At 42.0% G+C, this 15,151-nt stretch overlaps 1 protein-coding gene across 1 annotated transcript in view; it reads left to right on the top strand.

The window, feature by feature from the left end:
• PDGFRB (platelet derived growth factor receptor beta) overlaps window positions 1–15,151 on the top strand; it is a 186,600-nt gene that overhangs the window by 155,140 nt on the left and 16,309 nt on the right. Inside the window, exon 18 of the mRNA XM_040440726.1 lies at window positions 9,523–9,645. Within this exon, the coding sequence (XP_040296660.1) occupies window positions 9,523–9,645 (123 nt within the window). The remainder of the gene's footprint in view (window positions 1–9,522; window positions 9,646–15,151) is intronic.

Raw genomic sequence — 15,151 nt, forward strand, 5'->3', positions numbered from 1 at the left:
AAAAAAAAAATTCCGCTAACTTGGGCCAAAAAAATGTCTGAATGGAGCCTTACAGAGGGGTGATCAATGACAGGGGGGGTGATCAATGACAGGGGGGGTGATCAATGACAGGGGGGTGATCAATGACAGGGGGTTGATCAATGACAGGGGGGTGATCAGGGAGTCTATATGGGGTGATAACCACAGTCATTGATCACGCCCGTGTAAGGCTTCATTCAGACGTCCGTATGCGTTTTGCGGATCCGATCCATCTATCAGTGCATCCGTAAAAATCATGCGGACATCTGAATGGAGCTTTACAGGGGGTTGATCAATGACAGGGGGGTGATCAGGGAGTCTATATGAGGTGATCACCACAGTCATTGATCATTCCCCTGTAAGGCTTCATTCAGACGTCCGGATGCGTTTTGCGGATCCGATCCATCTATCAGTGGATCCGTAAAAATCATGCGGACGTCTGAATGGAGCTTTACAGGGGGGTAATCAATGACAGGGGTGTAATCAATGACAGGGGGGTGATCAGGGAGTCTATATGGGGTGATCACCACAGTCATTGATCACGCCCCTGTAAGGCTTCATTCAGACGTCCGGATGCGTTTTGCGGATCCGATCCATCTATCAGTGGATCCGTAAAAATCATGCGGACGTCTGAATGGAGCTTTACAGGGGGGTAATCAATGACAGGGGGGTGATCAGGGAGTCTATATGGGGTGATCACCACAGTCATTGATCACGCCCCTGTAAGGCTTCATTCAGACGTCCGGATGCGTTTTGCGGATCCGATCCATCTATCAGTGCATCCGTAAAAATCATGCGGACATCTGAATGGAGCTTTACAGGGGGTTGATCAATGACAGGGGTGTAATCAATGACAGGGGGGTGATCAGGGAGTCTATATGGGGTGATAACCACAGTCATTGATCACGCCCCTGTAAGGCTTCATTCAGACGTCCGGATGCGTTTTGCGGATCGGATCCATCTATCAGTGCATCCGTAAAAATCATGCGGACATCTGAATGGAGCTTTACAGGGGGGTGATCAGGGAGTCTATATGGGGTGATCACCACAGTCATTGATCATGCCCCTGTAAGGCTTCATTCAGACGTCCGGATGCGTTTTGCGGATCCGATCCATCTATCAGTGCATCCGTAAAAATCATGCGGACATCTGAATGGAGCTTTACAGGGGGGTGATCAGGGAGTCTATATGGGGTGATCACCACAGTCATTGATCATGCCCCTGTAAGGCTTCATTCAGACGTCCGGATGCGTTTTGCGGATCCGATCCATCTATCAGTGCATCCGTAAAAATCATGCGGACATCTGAATGGAGCTTTACAGGGGGGTGATCAGGGAGTCTATATGGGGTGATCACCACAGTCATTGATCATGCCCCTGTAAGGCTTCATTCAGACGTCCGGATGCGTTTTGCGGATCCGATCCATCTATCAGTGGATCCGTAAAAATCATGCGGACGTCTGAATGGAGCTTTACAGGGGGGTAATCAATGACAGGGGTGTAATCAATGACAGGGGGGTGATCAGGGAGTCTATATGGGGTGATAACCACAGTCATTGATCACGCCCCTGTAAGGCTTCATTCAGACGTCCGGATGCGTTTTGCGGATCCGATCCATCTATCAGTGGATCCGTAAAAATCATGCGGACGTCTGAATGGAGCTTTACAGGGGGTTGATCAATGACAGGGGGGTAATCAATGACAGGGGGGTGATCAGGGAGTCTATATGGGGTGATCAGGGGTGATCAGGGGCTAATAAGGGGTTAATAAGTGACGGGGGGGGTGTAGTGTAGTGTAGTGGTGCTTGGTGGGACTTTACTGAGCTACCTGTGTCCTCTGGTGGTCGATCCAAACAAAGGGGACCACCAGAGGACCAGGTAGCAGGTATATTAGACGCTGTTATCAAAACAGCGTCTAATATACCTGTTAGGGGTTAAAAAAAACACATCTCCAGCCTGCCAGCGAACGATCGCCGCTGGCAGGCTGGAGATCAACTCTCTTACCTTCCGTTCCTGTGAGCGCGCGCGCCTGTGAGCGCGCGCGCCTGTGTGCGCGCGTTCACAGGAAATCTCGGCCATCGCGAGATGACGCATATATGCGTGACTCTGCGCAGGGCTGCCACCTCCGGAACGCGATCCTGCGTTAGGCGGTCCGGAGGTGGTTAAAATATTAAATTGAACTAAAACGTGATTAAAGTTGTGAGACACTAGTCTAAGGTTAGACAATATATTCTCCCAATCATCTACTTGTATGGTTGAACATTCAGCTCCCCAAGCCCTTTGTCCAGGAGAGCATATATTATTAAATAGTGTTTTAACTAATAATTTATATAGTTGAGCAATCTTAACCTTGTGACCTACACTCCCCATAAATTGATTTAAAGGTGTAGAAACATCTACCTCTAACAAAAATGTATCTTTAAAACTGTGGAGTGCCGAGCGTAACTGAAAATACTTAAACCAAGATAAATTACTTATATTCTCTTTGTGTTAGGTCAAAAAATGAAAGTATTTCCCCATTCCTCACTACCTGTGCAACATAAGGAATATTATTTTTTGCCAGTAGTGATCCCCTACCAATCATCTAAAACCTGTAAATAATAATTGTGCCATAATGAAGTACTGTACATCCCAAAGAGCCCTTTATCCCCACCCAGCCTCTAACAGTACACCAGGACTTACTAAACAATTTCCCAGCCTCTCTATAGTCCTGTTGTATGTTAGATAGCTGTCCAGATTCCAATAGAGTAAACATATTATTATGAGAAGGTCTATTTACCAGGGTCCCACATAGTGGGCTATTCTTCCATTCACAAAAAAAACATAACTGTGCAGTTATAAAGAAACCCTTAAAATATGGAAGGTTCAGCCCTCCTGTTTCTATTGACTTATAAAGGTAATCTACTTTAAGTCTTACCCACTTTCTTCCCCAAATTAGATCAATATTAATTATTTCCGTTAGTTTAAAATGTATCCTCAATCCAAATTGGGGTGTTCCTCAGGATGTATAGGAACAGGGGTAAAATCACCATCTTAATTAGGGATATTCTATCAGCTCTAGATAGAGGAAGTCTCAGCCATGTCTAGTTTTGCTTATCAATGGAATCAAATTAAGGTACAAATAATTTTCAGTGTTAGGTGATATCGCCAAACCCAAGTATTCAACGGAATCAGAAATCTTCAAGATGTTCAGGGAGGCCTCATTGGAAGGCTGGAGTCTATCTACGGCATGAGAGTGGTTTTTGACCAATTAATATCAAGACCTGAAACTTCACCAAAGGAATTAACAATCGGAATAATTTTTGGGAGTGTAGTATTAGTATTATGTACAGAAAATAATACATCATCTGCATATAAGGAAATACGATCCTCCCTCGCCAATATCACAAACCCTTCAATAACTGAATCTTGCCTTACCCTAGCTGCAGGAGGTTTGATATATATATATATATATATATATATATCAAATAATAATGGGGAGAGAGGACATTCTTGACGAGTACCTCAATTTAATAAAAAATTCTTTGTCAAAACTCCATTAATATTAAAATTTATACAAAAGCTTAACCATATTTATGAACTTGAGTACAAATGCCATCTTTCCCAAAACCCTCCAGAGAAATCTCCACCCCACCCTATCGAAGTCCTTAGAAGCATCAAGCGACAGGATGGAGCGAGAGACCCCCCCCCCCCAGAGGATTGAATATTGGCATACAGGCGATGCAGATTATAATACGTACCCTTATTGGGAATAAATCCATTCTGATAAGAATGCATAATTGATGCAATGACCTTGGCAAGTCTCGTGGCCAGAGCCCTTGCGAAAATCTTTAAATCGGTGTTCAATAAGGAAATCGGCCTATTTGCCTCTACATCTAAGGGATCCTTGCCTTTTTTTAATATTAATATTATAACAGCTTCTGTCATTGATTCCGGAAGGGTACCGTCCTCCAAAGATTCAGTGAATACTTCCAAAAAACAATAAACAGGGGAGAATAGCCTCCCTATATTTACAATAAAATTCATATGGAAATCCATCTAAACCAGGGGAGGAATTTCCCGAACAAGCCTTTACTGCAGCGTCTAACTTATGATCAAGGAGTTCTCATTGAGTGTCCGTTAGGACTGGTAGAGAGATGGAATCCAAATATGCATCCATCATTTCATCTGAAATATTCTTATCTGATTTATATAAATCCACAAAATAGTTAACAAAAATTCCTTTTATAGATTCTTGATCTTCTCTAATTAAGCCTTCAGGCGAACGAATAGTTACTATCTCTTTATTTTGGTCCTGATTCGAGATCACCCTAGCCAACAATTTCCCTGGGCGGCCCGATTCGACAAAATATTTTTGTCTCTTGAAGAAAAGCTTCTGCTGAGCCTATCCAAAAGAAAATCAGAATAGGCCTGGCTTGTGTTCTCCATAATTTCCCTATTTTCTTCTGTTTTATTCCTGGAAAATTCCTGGGTGGCATCTACCACTAGTTCTTTTAGTTCTCTTTCTTTCATACCATAGCCCTTTCCTAGGTTAGAGATGTTACTAACAAATAAGCCCCTCATAAAGGCCTTGAAGGCGTCCCATACCAGTTGGATTTTGGCTGACTTATAGTTGATGCCCCAAAAATGAACAAATAAGCCCCTCATAAAGGCCTTGAAGGCGTCCCATACCAGTTGGATTTTTGCTGACTTATAGTTGATGCTGCAAAAACGAACAATCTCCTGTTCTATCATGTTAGGATTCTTCATTATGGAGATCCAATGGGGATTTCATCTAAATGGGGGTCTTACCCAATATTTATCAAAAGTCATGGATACTTCAAGAGTAACTGGTACATGGTCGGATAAAACCCTGGCCTCGTATTTCATCCACTTTATACATCCAAGATAATTTTTATTTATCAGAGCCAGGTCTATCCTAGACATAGTTTCCAGCTTTACTTACACACAAATATACTTTTTTCCCCTTCCCTATGTACCCCATACGTCAACAAAGCCTGATTTCAGGCAAAATCGTGCCAAGGGGGACCCCTGTACTGGAGTATAGATGTCTCCCCCATTGAAATTCTATCAATTCCTGGGTTCATGACACAATTTAAGTCCTCATTAACTATTGAGGGACATTCAGGCCACTGATCCATGAAGGTTAGCAAACAATTAAGTACATATAAAGAAAAGGGTGGCAGAATATAAATAAAAGTCAAAATGCATAATGGTCCAGCAAGTTTTCTATAAAGAAACACAAATCTACCTTGCTTATCAATAGAGGATGCCCAACAGACAAAATCAATCTGTTTATGAACTAACACTGTCACTCCTCTAGAATAACTAGAGAAAGTAGAGTGATCCGCCTGTCTCCCCATTGAGATGGGTCTCCACTAGGCAGACAATGGCTGGAAGGTGTCTCTGTACCAGATCAAAAACCACCTGTCTTTTTAACTTATCCCCCAGATCCCAAACATTCCAAGTTAAGATTTTAGTTGACATCAGCCCGATCAAACAGATCCCAGAAAAGATTACTATTCAACTTCCCAACCACCCATTCCCTCCTCCAAAGAGACACACTGCAATCTATCCCATACACCCCCAACCCTCTTGATCCGCCACATTACTGCACCAGATCTCTTGACCAAGACCTCTCCTCCCCCCGCCCACACCACTACTGCGCAAAAAAAAGACCATTTGGAGGTGAGTGCCTATATATTGTTCCGGTCAAGCCAGTCTGTCACAAGACCCGGGAAATAAAATAAAAAGTTTCCACATTAAAAATTATCTGCAATTTCACTGGGTAGACAAATGAATACTTAATGCCCCTTTTTTTAAGCCATTTTTTCACCATAGTAAAAGTACGTCTCTTTCCTTGGATCTCTTTAGAAAAATCTGGAAAAAAGGACACTTTGCTTCCATTATATACAATAGGAGGGCACTCCCTGGCCCTTCTCAAGATCACATCCCTATCTCGTGAGACCAAAATTTTCGCCAGAAGTACCCGTGGTTTTTCCCCTGGAACCAGTGTGCTCTTTCCACCAGGAATAGAGGCAAAAATTTTCCTTTCCAAATTTCTCAAGAATACAAGGACTGTATCATTTCAGCGGAACTTTTTCCTTCTATGCCTTTAGGTAAACCTATAATTCTCACATTGCATGGCCTGGACCTATCCACAAGTTGTTTTTTTTAAGGGAATTAGTGTCGGTACTCAGGGTGGAGATTTCATTTTTTTATATTTTAGCTTCGTTCTCCAAGACTCCCACAGATTTTTCATCACATCTGTCTGGATTGCTCCAAGCTGCATGGAAATATCTTGAATTAGCTCTCCACTTTTTTTAACTGCCACTAAAATTTCTTTCAGTGGGGCGGATTCAAAAGTGGACAAGTCGTTTATAGCCTCTCCCGCTATCCCCTCCTCCTGAGACAAATCATCCACCAATTCTTTCATTCTGCTTCCAGGTTTTTAACATTAGTCAGATATCCCTTTTGGACCCGCCCCTGCTCTTGTCATTACATTAGGAGACTTCAAAAATGGATCAATTTTAGCTGAATCTGGATGCTTCTAACCCATTTTAGAGAGATCCACTGATCGCCTATTTTGCATAGGGCCCTTTTTTTTCCCTTCTCTCTTCACCTTTATCTTTTTTTTTCCTCCCCTTACCTCTTTTTTATTTGTTTCCCCCTTTTTTTTTCCTCCCTTTTTCCTTCTTTTCCCTTGCTCCTCCTTTTCAGCAAAAGTCCAATACCAATGAGATTTTTATAATATTCAGCAGGGTTTCTATAATCGTTGGATTACACCATATTTATCCATAGGAAAAAAAAAAGGGGGAAAAAGACACAAAAAAGTATGGGCAGGTCTCACCAGTCTTTTTATCTGGGATAGAGGACAGTTCATTCAGTACAGCAGCAGGGGGACTCCAGCAACAGAAGAAACAATGCCACGCGAGGGAAAGTTATAACATCAGGAGTAGGAGCGGAGGATGGTCAGCAGCAAGCGAGTGACGGGGAAGAGGAGTACAACACACAGGAAGGTAAAAGATTAGAGCGAAAGATGAGGAGAAGCCCAGGACAAGTTAGACCTCCTTCTTTAAAAGCCAGCGATTGGGAAGACAGGGAGGGTCCAGAGGAGGCCAAACAGCTTGTCTAAACAAGCACACCGGCCGGGAGATCACGCTTCAGGGCACTTCACCCCCACGGGAACTCATCAGATCAAACCAGCATTCAGCGATCCACTTTTCAGCCGGCAAGCGGGACCAGGTGCGGCGTGGCAGGCGAGGGGAGAGGAGGAGGGGCGCGACGCAACCAACTACTTCATCACGTGAACGTCCCAATGTTTCCTTTTCCCTCTTCCCAGTTTAATTATAGATTCAAAGATGTTTGACAAATAAAGTCCTTGATTTTTAGAGACTTCCAGAAACTTACGGACAGTTGGGAACTCTGCCTCCAGTGTTTTTCCATAACTCACAAGATGGTGAAATTGTGTGTGGGAAGTCACTTGCAATGAATACGTACTCTTTAATCTATGAAGAGAGAGCATGGATATACACTCACCTAAAGAATTATTATGAACCCCTTTTATATTTCTCATTAATGCAATTATCAACCAATCACATGGCAGTTGCTTCAATGCATTTAGGGGGGTGGTCCTGGTCAAGACAATCTCCTGAACTCCAAACTGAATGTCAGAATGGGAAAGAAAGGTTATTTAAGCAATTTTGAGCGTGGCATGGTTGTTGGTGCCAGACGGGCCGGTCTGACTATTTCACAATCTGCTCAGTTACTGGGATTTTCACGCACAACCATTTCTAGGGTTTACAAAGAATGGTGTGAAAAGGGAAAAACATTAAGTATGCGGCAGTCCTGTGGGCAAAAATGCCTTGTGGATGCTAGAGGTCAGAGGAGAATGGGCCGACTGATTCAAGCTGATAGAAGAGCAACGTTGACTGAAATAACCACTCGTTACAACCGAGGTATGCAGCAAAGCATTTGTGAAGCCACAACACGCACAACCTTGAGGCGGATGGGCTACAACAGCAGAAGACCCCACCGGGTACCACTCATCTCCACTACAAATAGGAAAAAGAGGCTACAATTTGCACGAGCTCACCAAAATTGGACTGTTGAAGACTGGAAAAATGTTGCCTGGTCTGATGAGTCTCGATTTCTGTTGAGACATTCAAATGGTAGAGTCCGAATTTGGCGTAAACAGAATGAGAACATGTATCCATCATGCCTTGTTACCACTGTGCAGGCTGGTGGTGTAATGGTGTGGGGGATGTTTTCTGGGCACACTTTAGGCCCCTTAGTGCCAATTGGGCATCGTTTAAATGCCACGGGCTACCTGAGCATTGTTTCTGACCATGTCCATCCCTTCATGACCACCATGTACCCATTCTCTGATGGCTACTTCCAGCAGGATAATGCACCATGTCACAAAGCTTGAATCATTTCAAATTGGTTTCTTGAACATGACAATGAGTTCACTATACTAAAATGGCCCCCACAGTCACCAGATCTCAACCCAATAGAGCATCTTTGGGATGTGGTGGAACGGGAGCTTCGTGCCCTGGATGTGCATCCCTCAAATCTCCATCAACTGCAAGATGCTATCCTATCAATATGGGCCAACATTTCCAAAAAATGCTATCAGCACCTTGTTGAATCAATGCCACGTAGAATTAAGGCAGTTCTGAAGGCAAAAGGGGGTCCAACACCGTATTAGTATGGTGTTCCTAATAATTCTTTAGGTGAGTGTACATACAGATCACACAACTGAAAGATCTTTTTACACTTATTCATGATGAGACAAGGATAGTGTCAATGGTAGTGTCACTATTTTCTAGCAATCCGATTCCTTTTACCCTTATCTTAGTCAACACTCTACATTGGTTTTTGACTCATCATTGCTGTGGTCTGCTAGTGTCTTGATAAGAAGGTAACCAGCTATCATCAAAAATATACACTGGAAAGTAACCAGCACTTATCAGACTCTAACTTCTATTCATCAGAACCTAAGCAGTGTTTGTCAGAATCTAACTGGTGTTCATAAGAACATAACTAACATTCCTCAGACAGGAACCAGTATTCATCGGAAAGTAACTACAATTCCTTACAATGTAAGCAGCACATATAAGAATCTGATAGTCATCAGAACATAACCAGAATTTATCAGAACGTAACCAGTATTCATTAGAACTAAACCAGTGTTTTTATTAGAATGTAATCAGTGATCATCAGAACGCGACCAGGTTTCATCAAAATGTAACCAGTATTCATTAGCACATAACCAGTGTTTTTATCAGAATGTAACCAGCCATCATCAGAACATAACCAAGTTTCTTCAGAACATCACCAGTATTCATAGGACCATAACTAGTATTTTGATCAGAATGTAACCAGTGTTCATCAGAACATAACCAGTATTCCTCAGGAAACCTTCAGATCATCACCACTGTTGTTGAGATTGGACTTTGTTGGTTCTGATTGATGATTTAGTGACAATATGTGTTAATCCACAGTGTGTTCACCGTGACTTGGCTGCAAGAAACGTATTGATTTGTGAGGGGAAACTAGTGAAAATTTGTGACTTTGGACTAGCCAGAGACATTGTGAGAGACTCCAACTACATTTCCAAAGGCAACGTAAGTTTTGCTCTCAGCGTATTTGCAGATTTCTTAATTTGCTTAGTCTCTTCACAGAAAATTTACTTTTCACAGCTCTTTCAATGTGATGATCCAGCACTGAGCCCCAACCTATGTCTTTCCCTCCCTGGCACTGAGGGCTGGAAGTGCTAATGGCACATAATGAGCATTACCAGCAAGATATCTCCAGAACCGAGTGGAGATTTGTGGTTGTCTCCCACTGGCCACGCTTTTTCATGCTATACAATAACCTGCACTTAGCAATTTTCATAGGAGTTTCCCTTAAAATTAAAAACAAACTTCTCAATAACCCATTTAAAATAAAAAATGACACATATAATTTTTTTTTCAGAATGTTATCTAAAAGTTTTTATTTTTCCATTTATTTAACCAGCCACAGCACTTTTATGTGTCATCTGATACCAGGTGTACGTACAACACCCCTAATGAACAGCTGCCCTTAACATGAGCCTGTGCATACTATGATATTTCCCCTAGTCTAGTAGAAGCTATCAGTTGAATTGGGTCTATCTATTCCCTTTAATTAATAAGACTGAGCAACTCTGAAATCTGTAGCAATTTTATGTTTTCTCAAGAGGTTTTTTACTTTCATGTGGTTAAAGTGGCAGTAAGAGAGTCTTGGTTTAAAGGGGTTGACATATTAGACATCTCGTCTTTTGTTTTGAGCAATAAGCTGATTACCACAGTCACAGTTCTCTGCAATCCCAACAAAATCAGCAATGGCCATTGGGAAATGTGCTATTGCTTGACAGCCATTCAGGTGAATGACCATCCAGACTAAAGTCGTCCATACAAAGGTGGTCCTGAACTAGAAACCACCTCTATGACATCCAAATGCCCCAGTAGAGTATATAGACAGCAATTTGTCGTCATGAGACAACCTATTTAAAGGGCTTCTGTCACCCTCCATTGTGCAATTTTCATTAGCCGACATTAGCTATTTGCTAATGTCAGCTGAGTGCAATCATACATGTCCTACCTTTGTCTGTGGCTTATTTCTTGTAAAAATCATACTTTTATCATATGCAAATTTCTTCACTACCAGCAAGTTGGGTGTGTACTTGCTGGTAGCCGCCGCATCTGCCGCTTCTAGACACGCCCCATCTCCTCTTGATAGACAGAGCCAGAGAGCGCTCTCCTCCTCCTGCTGGCCCCGTCTGCTGCTGAATTCCCGTCCTTCACTCAGTACGCCTGCGCCGATCGAGGAACGTTACGGCGCAGGCGCGGGAATTCAGCAGCAGACAGGGCCAGCGGGAGGAGGAGAGCGCTCGCTGGCCCTGTCTATCAAGAGGAGATGGGGCGTGTCTAGAAGCGGCAGATGCGGCGGCTACCAGCAAGTACACGCCCAACTTGCTGCTAGTGAAGAAATTTGCATAAGATAAAAGTATGATTTTTACAAGAAATAAGCCACAGACAAAGGTAGGACATTGCACTCAGCTGACATTAGCAAATAGCTAATGTCGGCTAATGAAAATTTCACAATGGGGGCTGACAGAAGCCCTTTAAGTCAAAAAAAGCCTGATTTCCTGTCCTCTATTCAATGACCATTGCTCTATGAGCAGTAATTTTGCTGTACACAACATTGAAAAGACTGCAATATTAATCAGATTTTTCTAACTAGAAATGGAAATCTCCATCCATAGTGAAGCTTTACACATACAGTACAGACCAAAAGTTTGGACACCCCTTCTCATTCAAAGAGTTTTCTTTATTTTCATGACTATGAAGGCATCAAAACTATGAATTAACACATGTGGAATTATATACATAACAAACAAGTGTGAGACAACTCAAAATATGTCATATTCTAGGTTCTTCAAAGTAGCCACCTTTTGCTTTGATTACTGCTTTGCACACTCTTGGCATTCTCTTGATGAGCTTCAAGAGGTAGTCCCCTGAAATGGTCTTCCAACAGTCTTGAAGGAGTTCCCAGAGATGCTTAGCACTTGTTGGCCCTTTTGCCTTCACTCTGCGGTCCAGCTCACCCCAAACCATCTCGATTGGGTTCAGGTCCGGTGACTGTGGAGGCCAGGTCATCTGGCGCAGCACCCCATCACTATCCTTCATGGTCAAATAGCCCTTACTTTCAAAGTTTTCCCAATTTTTCGGCTGACTGACTGACCTTCATTTCTTAAAGTAATGATGGCCACTCGTTTTTCTTTACTTAGCTGCTTTTTTCTTGCCATAATACAAATTCTAACAGCCTATTCAGTAGGACTATCAGCTGTGTAGCCACCTGACTTCTCCTCAACGCCACTGATGGTCCCAACCCCATTTATAAGGCAAGAAATCCCACTTATTAAACCTGACAGGGCACACCTGTGAAGTGAAAACCATTTCAGGGGACTACCTCTTGAAGCTCATCAAGAGAATGCCAAGAGTGTGCAAAGCAGTAATCAAAGCAAAAGGTGGCTACTTTGAAGAACCTACAATATGACATATTTTCAGTTGTTTCACATTTGTTTGTTATGTATATAATTCCACATGTGTTAATTCATAGTTTTGATGCCTTCAGTGTAACTCTACAATTTTCATAGTCATGAAAATAAAGAAAACTCTTTGAATGAGAAGGTGTATTCCAAACTTTTGGTCTGTACTGTATATACATGCATTTTTGAAGCATTTCGTATTGACATGTAATGTAATTTCTTTGAATTTTAAATCTATAGACATTGTATTACATATTGCATTATGGTTTGTCACCTACACTTCTGAAACTTCCCTAAGCAGAAGTAAAAATTGCGCAATAAAGTGAAAAATAAAGGCTTCCGAGTTCCATTGCAACATAACACTTTGCCAAATGTGCATTGCTGGGAAAAAGGTATTAAATATACAGACATGTATAAGAATAAGGCTATGGATGAACAATTACAATGGTCATATGCACGTTGAGATTATATCACAGCTTTACTGTGACTCATGCAATCTTGATGTTTCTCTATAGGGAAAAATATTGGTTGACCATGATTTTACTACAACTTGCCTATATACCACTATTCTACCACTTCCTAAAGCTTTATGGTACAGCACCATCTACAGTGAAGCAATGTAACGAAAAGCCTACTATATGAAGTCTTGTCTTGTTACATTAGATGCAGGGCTGGAAAATGCAGTCACACCACTGGATGTATAGATCCTGCCTCTAAGTTGATAAATATATGTACTGGACACATTAATGAGTTGTATCCTTGGAAGAAGGAGTACCATGTACTGTATAGATTCTTATATTATACTTAGTACCATACATTGCCCAACATTAATGAGGTGTACTGATTGTGGTCATGTATGGATCCCAGTATGATTTGAGAACATCATTTTTAAATGAATAGGATGTCATAAAAATTTAATGTAACAATTGTAGACAGTGATTTAGGCTATGTTTATATTTATGTCATGGTTTCGATTCATAACAGATGTGAAGCCAAGTCCATTGTATGATGAAACCAAATGGTGCCCCACAGACTCCCTTCACTTATAATAAGATCCATCGCACCTTCATAGGGTCTTCATTGTTTCAATGTCATGAATACATGCTATCCTATTCTGGACGATGATGAAACTGCCGATGGAACAGCTAAATGGCAGTCTCATGCCTCCCATTTCAATCCCCAGCCATTGGACATTTGAAGCCACACTTTTATCAACCAGGAATGTTGACTAATCTTCCGATTTTGGAGCATATTTGCATAATCCTTGCTCTCTTTAAGATCCATTCCATGCAATAATTCCATAATAAATGGGACAGTTGGGAGGTATGGATTCTATATAGTGTGAAATAATTGTACTCAAATGTTAATAGGTGAGACTCTAGTACACATTTTCCCATAGGGCCCAGAAACTTCAGTCCATGTAACATATTACAGCTGGTTCCAGATATGGCATGATCTTCTGAATGATTAGTATATATACAGTATATCCTTACTAGCCATTTGTACCTTTGGATTGCTTGAGGCTCATTAAAGAGGAAGTGAACACAGATGTTACTGAGCATATAAATATAGCTAGGTCTGATATGCTTAATAGGCTTTATCAGGACCTTAGTTGATCATGATGACACCACTCCGGTAATAGTTTGAATATAGAAAGATGTGTGGTTAAACTAAAAACATTGCACTTTTGTATAGAAATATGTTTTTTATAGTGTTGGTCGAGCACCAAAGTGCTCGGATGCTCGAGTAGAGCACAATGTAAGTCAATGGGAGAACCCGAACATTAAACCAGGTATCCATTTCTCTGAAGAGGGGAGGGTGTCTGGTTCATAGTAAAAGGTCAAAAATTGATGCAAACACCACTGAAATGGTTCGGGAACAGCATGGGGAGGATGTCTGGATGCATCTTGGACTCCAAGGTCGCTGCTGGGAACGATGTTGTATGAGTTGTACGGCACTTTTACAGACTGACAATAATACGCACCAAACCGAAGATAAAATAGATTTTAGAGGAAAAATTGTTAGGAAACATTCTTTCCTGTATATTTACTTGTATATAAAGTGCAAGTGCTGCCAAAAATTACAAGGAAGAGGCACTCCGATACAACCTGTATATCACATAATAGAGGGCCTCATTCACATTGTGGTACAATTGTTCAGGTAGTGGGACTCCTACACTCATAAAGCCTATGCACTAAGGGAAAGCTCTGCCAAAAATTACAAGGAACAGGCACTCCAATACACCCTTTATTACACATAAAGGAGGGCATCATACACACCCTTGAAAAATTATAATTGATGGCCTGCTGGTGACCCTCAAAAACATTAGGAACAAAGGCCTGCTGGTGACCTCTAAAACATTAGGGGCGAGGGCCTGCTGCTGATCTGACCATCTAAAACATTAGGAGCGAGGGCCTGCTGCCGAGCTGACCATCTAAAAAAATTTGTGGGCGAGGGCCTGCTGCCGAGCTAACCATCTAAAAAAAATTGTGAGCGAGGGCCTGCTGCCGAGCTGACCATCTAAAAAATTTTGTGGGTGAGGGTCTGCTGCCGAGCTGACCATCTAAAAATATTCTGTGGGTGAGGGCCTGCTGCCGAGCTGACCATCTAAAAATTTAGGGGTGAGGGGCTGCTGCTGAGCTGACCCTCTAAAACATTATGGTTGAGGGCCTGCTGGTGACCCTCAAAAACATTATGGGTAAGGGCCTCCTGGTAACCCTCTAACACATTATGGGTGAGGGCCTACTGCTGAGCTGACCCTCTAATACATTAGGAGCGAGGGCAGCCTAATAAGCATGTTGATATGATGGAGGAGGAGGACGAGAAAAGGGAGATTGAACAATATACCCTTTTTAGTGGTGGTAGGGGTGCATGGGAATACAGTGTATTCAATACACCATAAAATCCACAATTAGAGTGCCTTTATGTTCAGCTGCTTTCCTCTGGTGGAGTACAGAAGTCAGGGGCAATCCAGGCCTGGTTTATTTTTATAAGAGTCAACCGGTCAGCATTTTCAGTTGACAGGCGGATGCGCTTATTAGTTATTATGCCCCCAG

The sequence above is a fragment of the Bufo bufo genome, chromosome 1, assembly GCF_905171765.1.
Source record: "Bufo bufo chromosome 1, aBufBuf1.1, whole genome shotgun sequence".
Classification (NCBI taxonomy): Eukaryota; Metazoa; Chordata; class Amphibia; order Anura; family Bufonidae; genus Bufo; species Bufo bufo.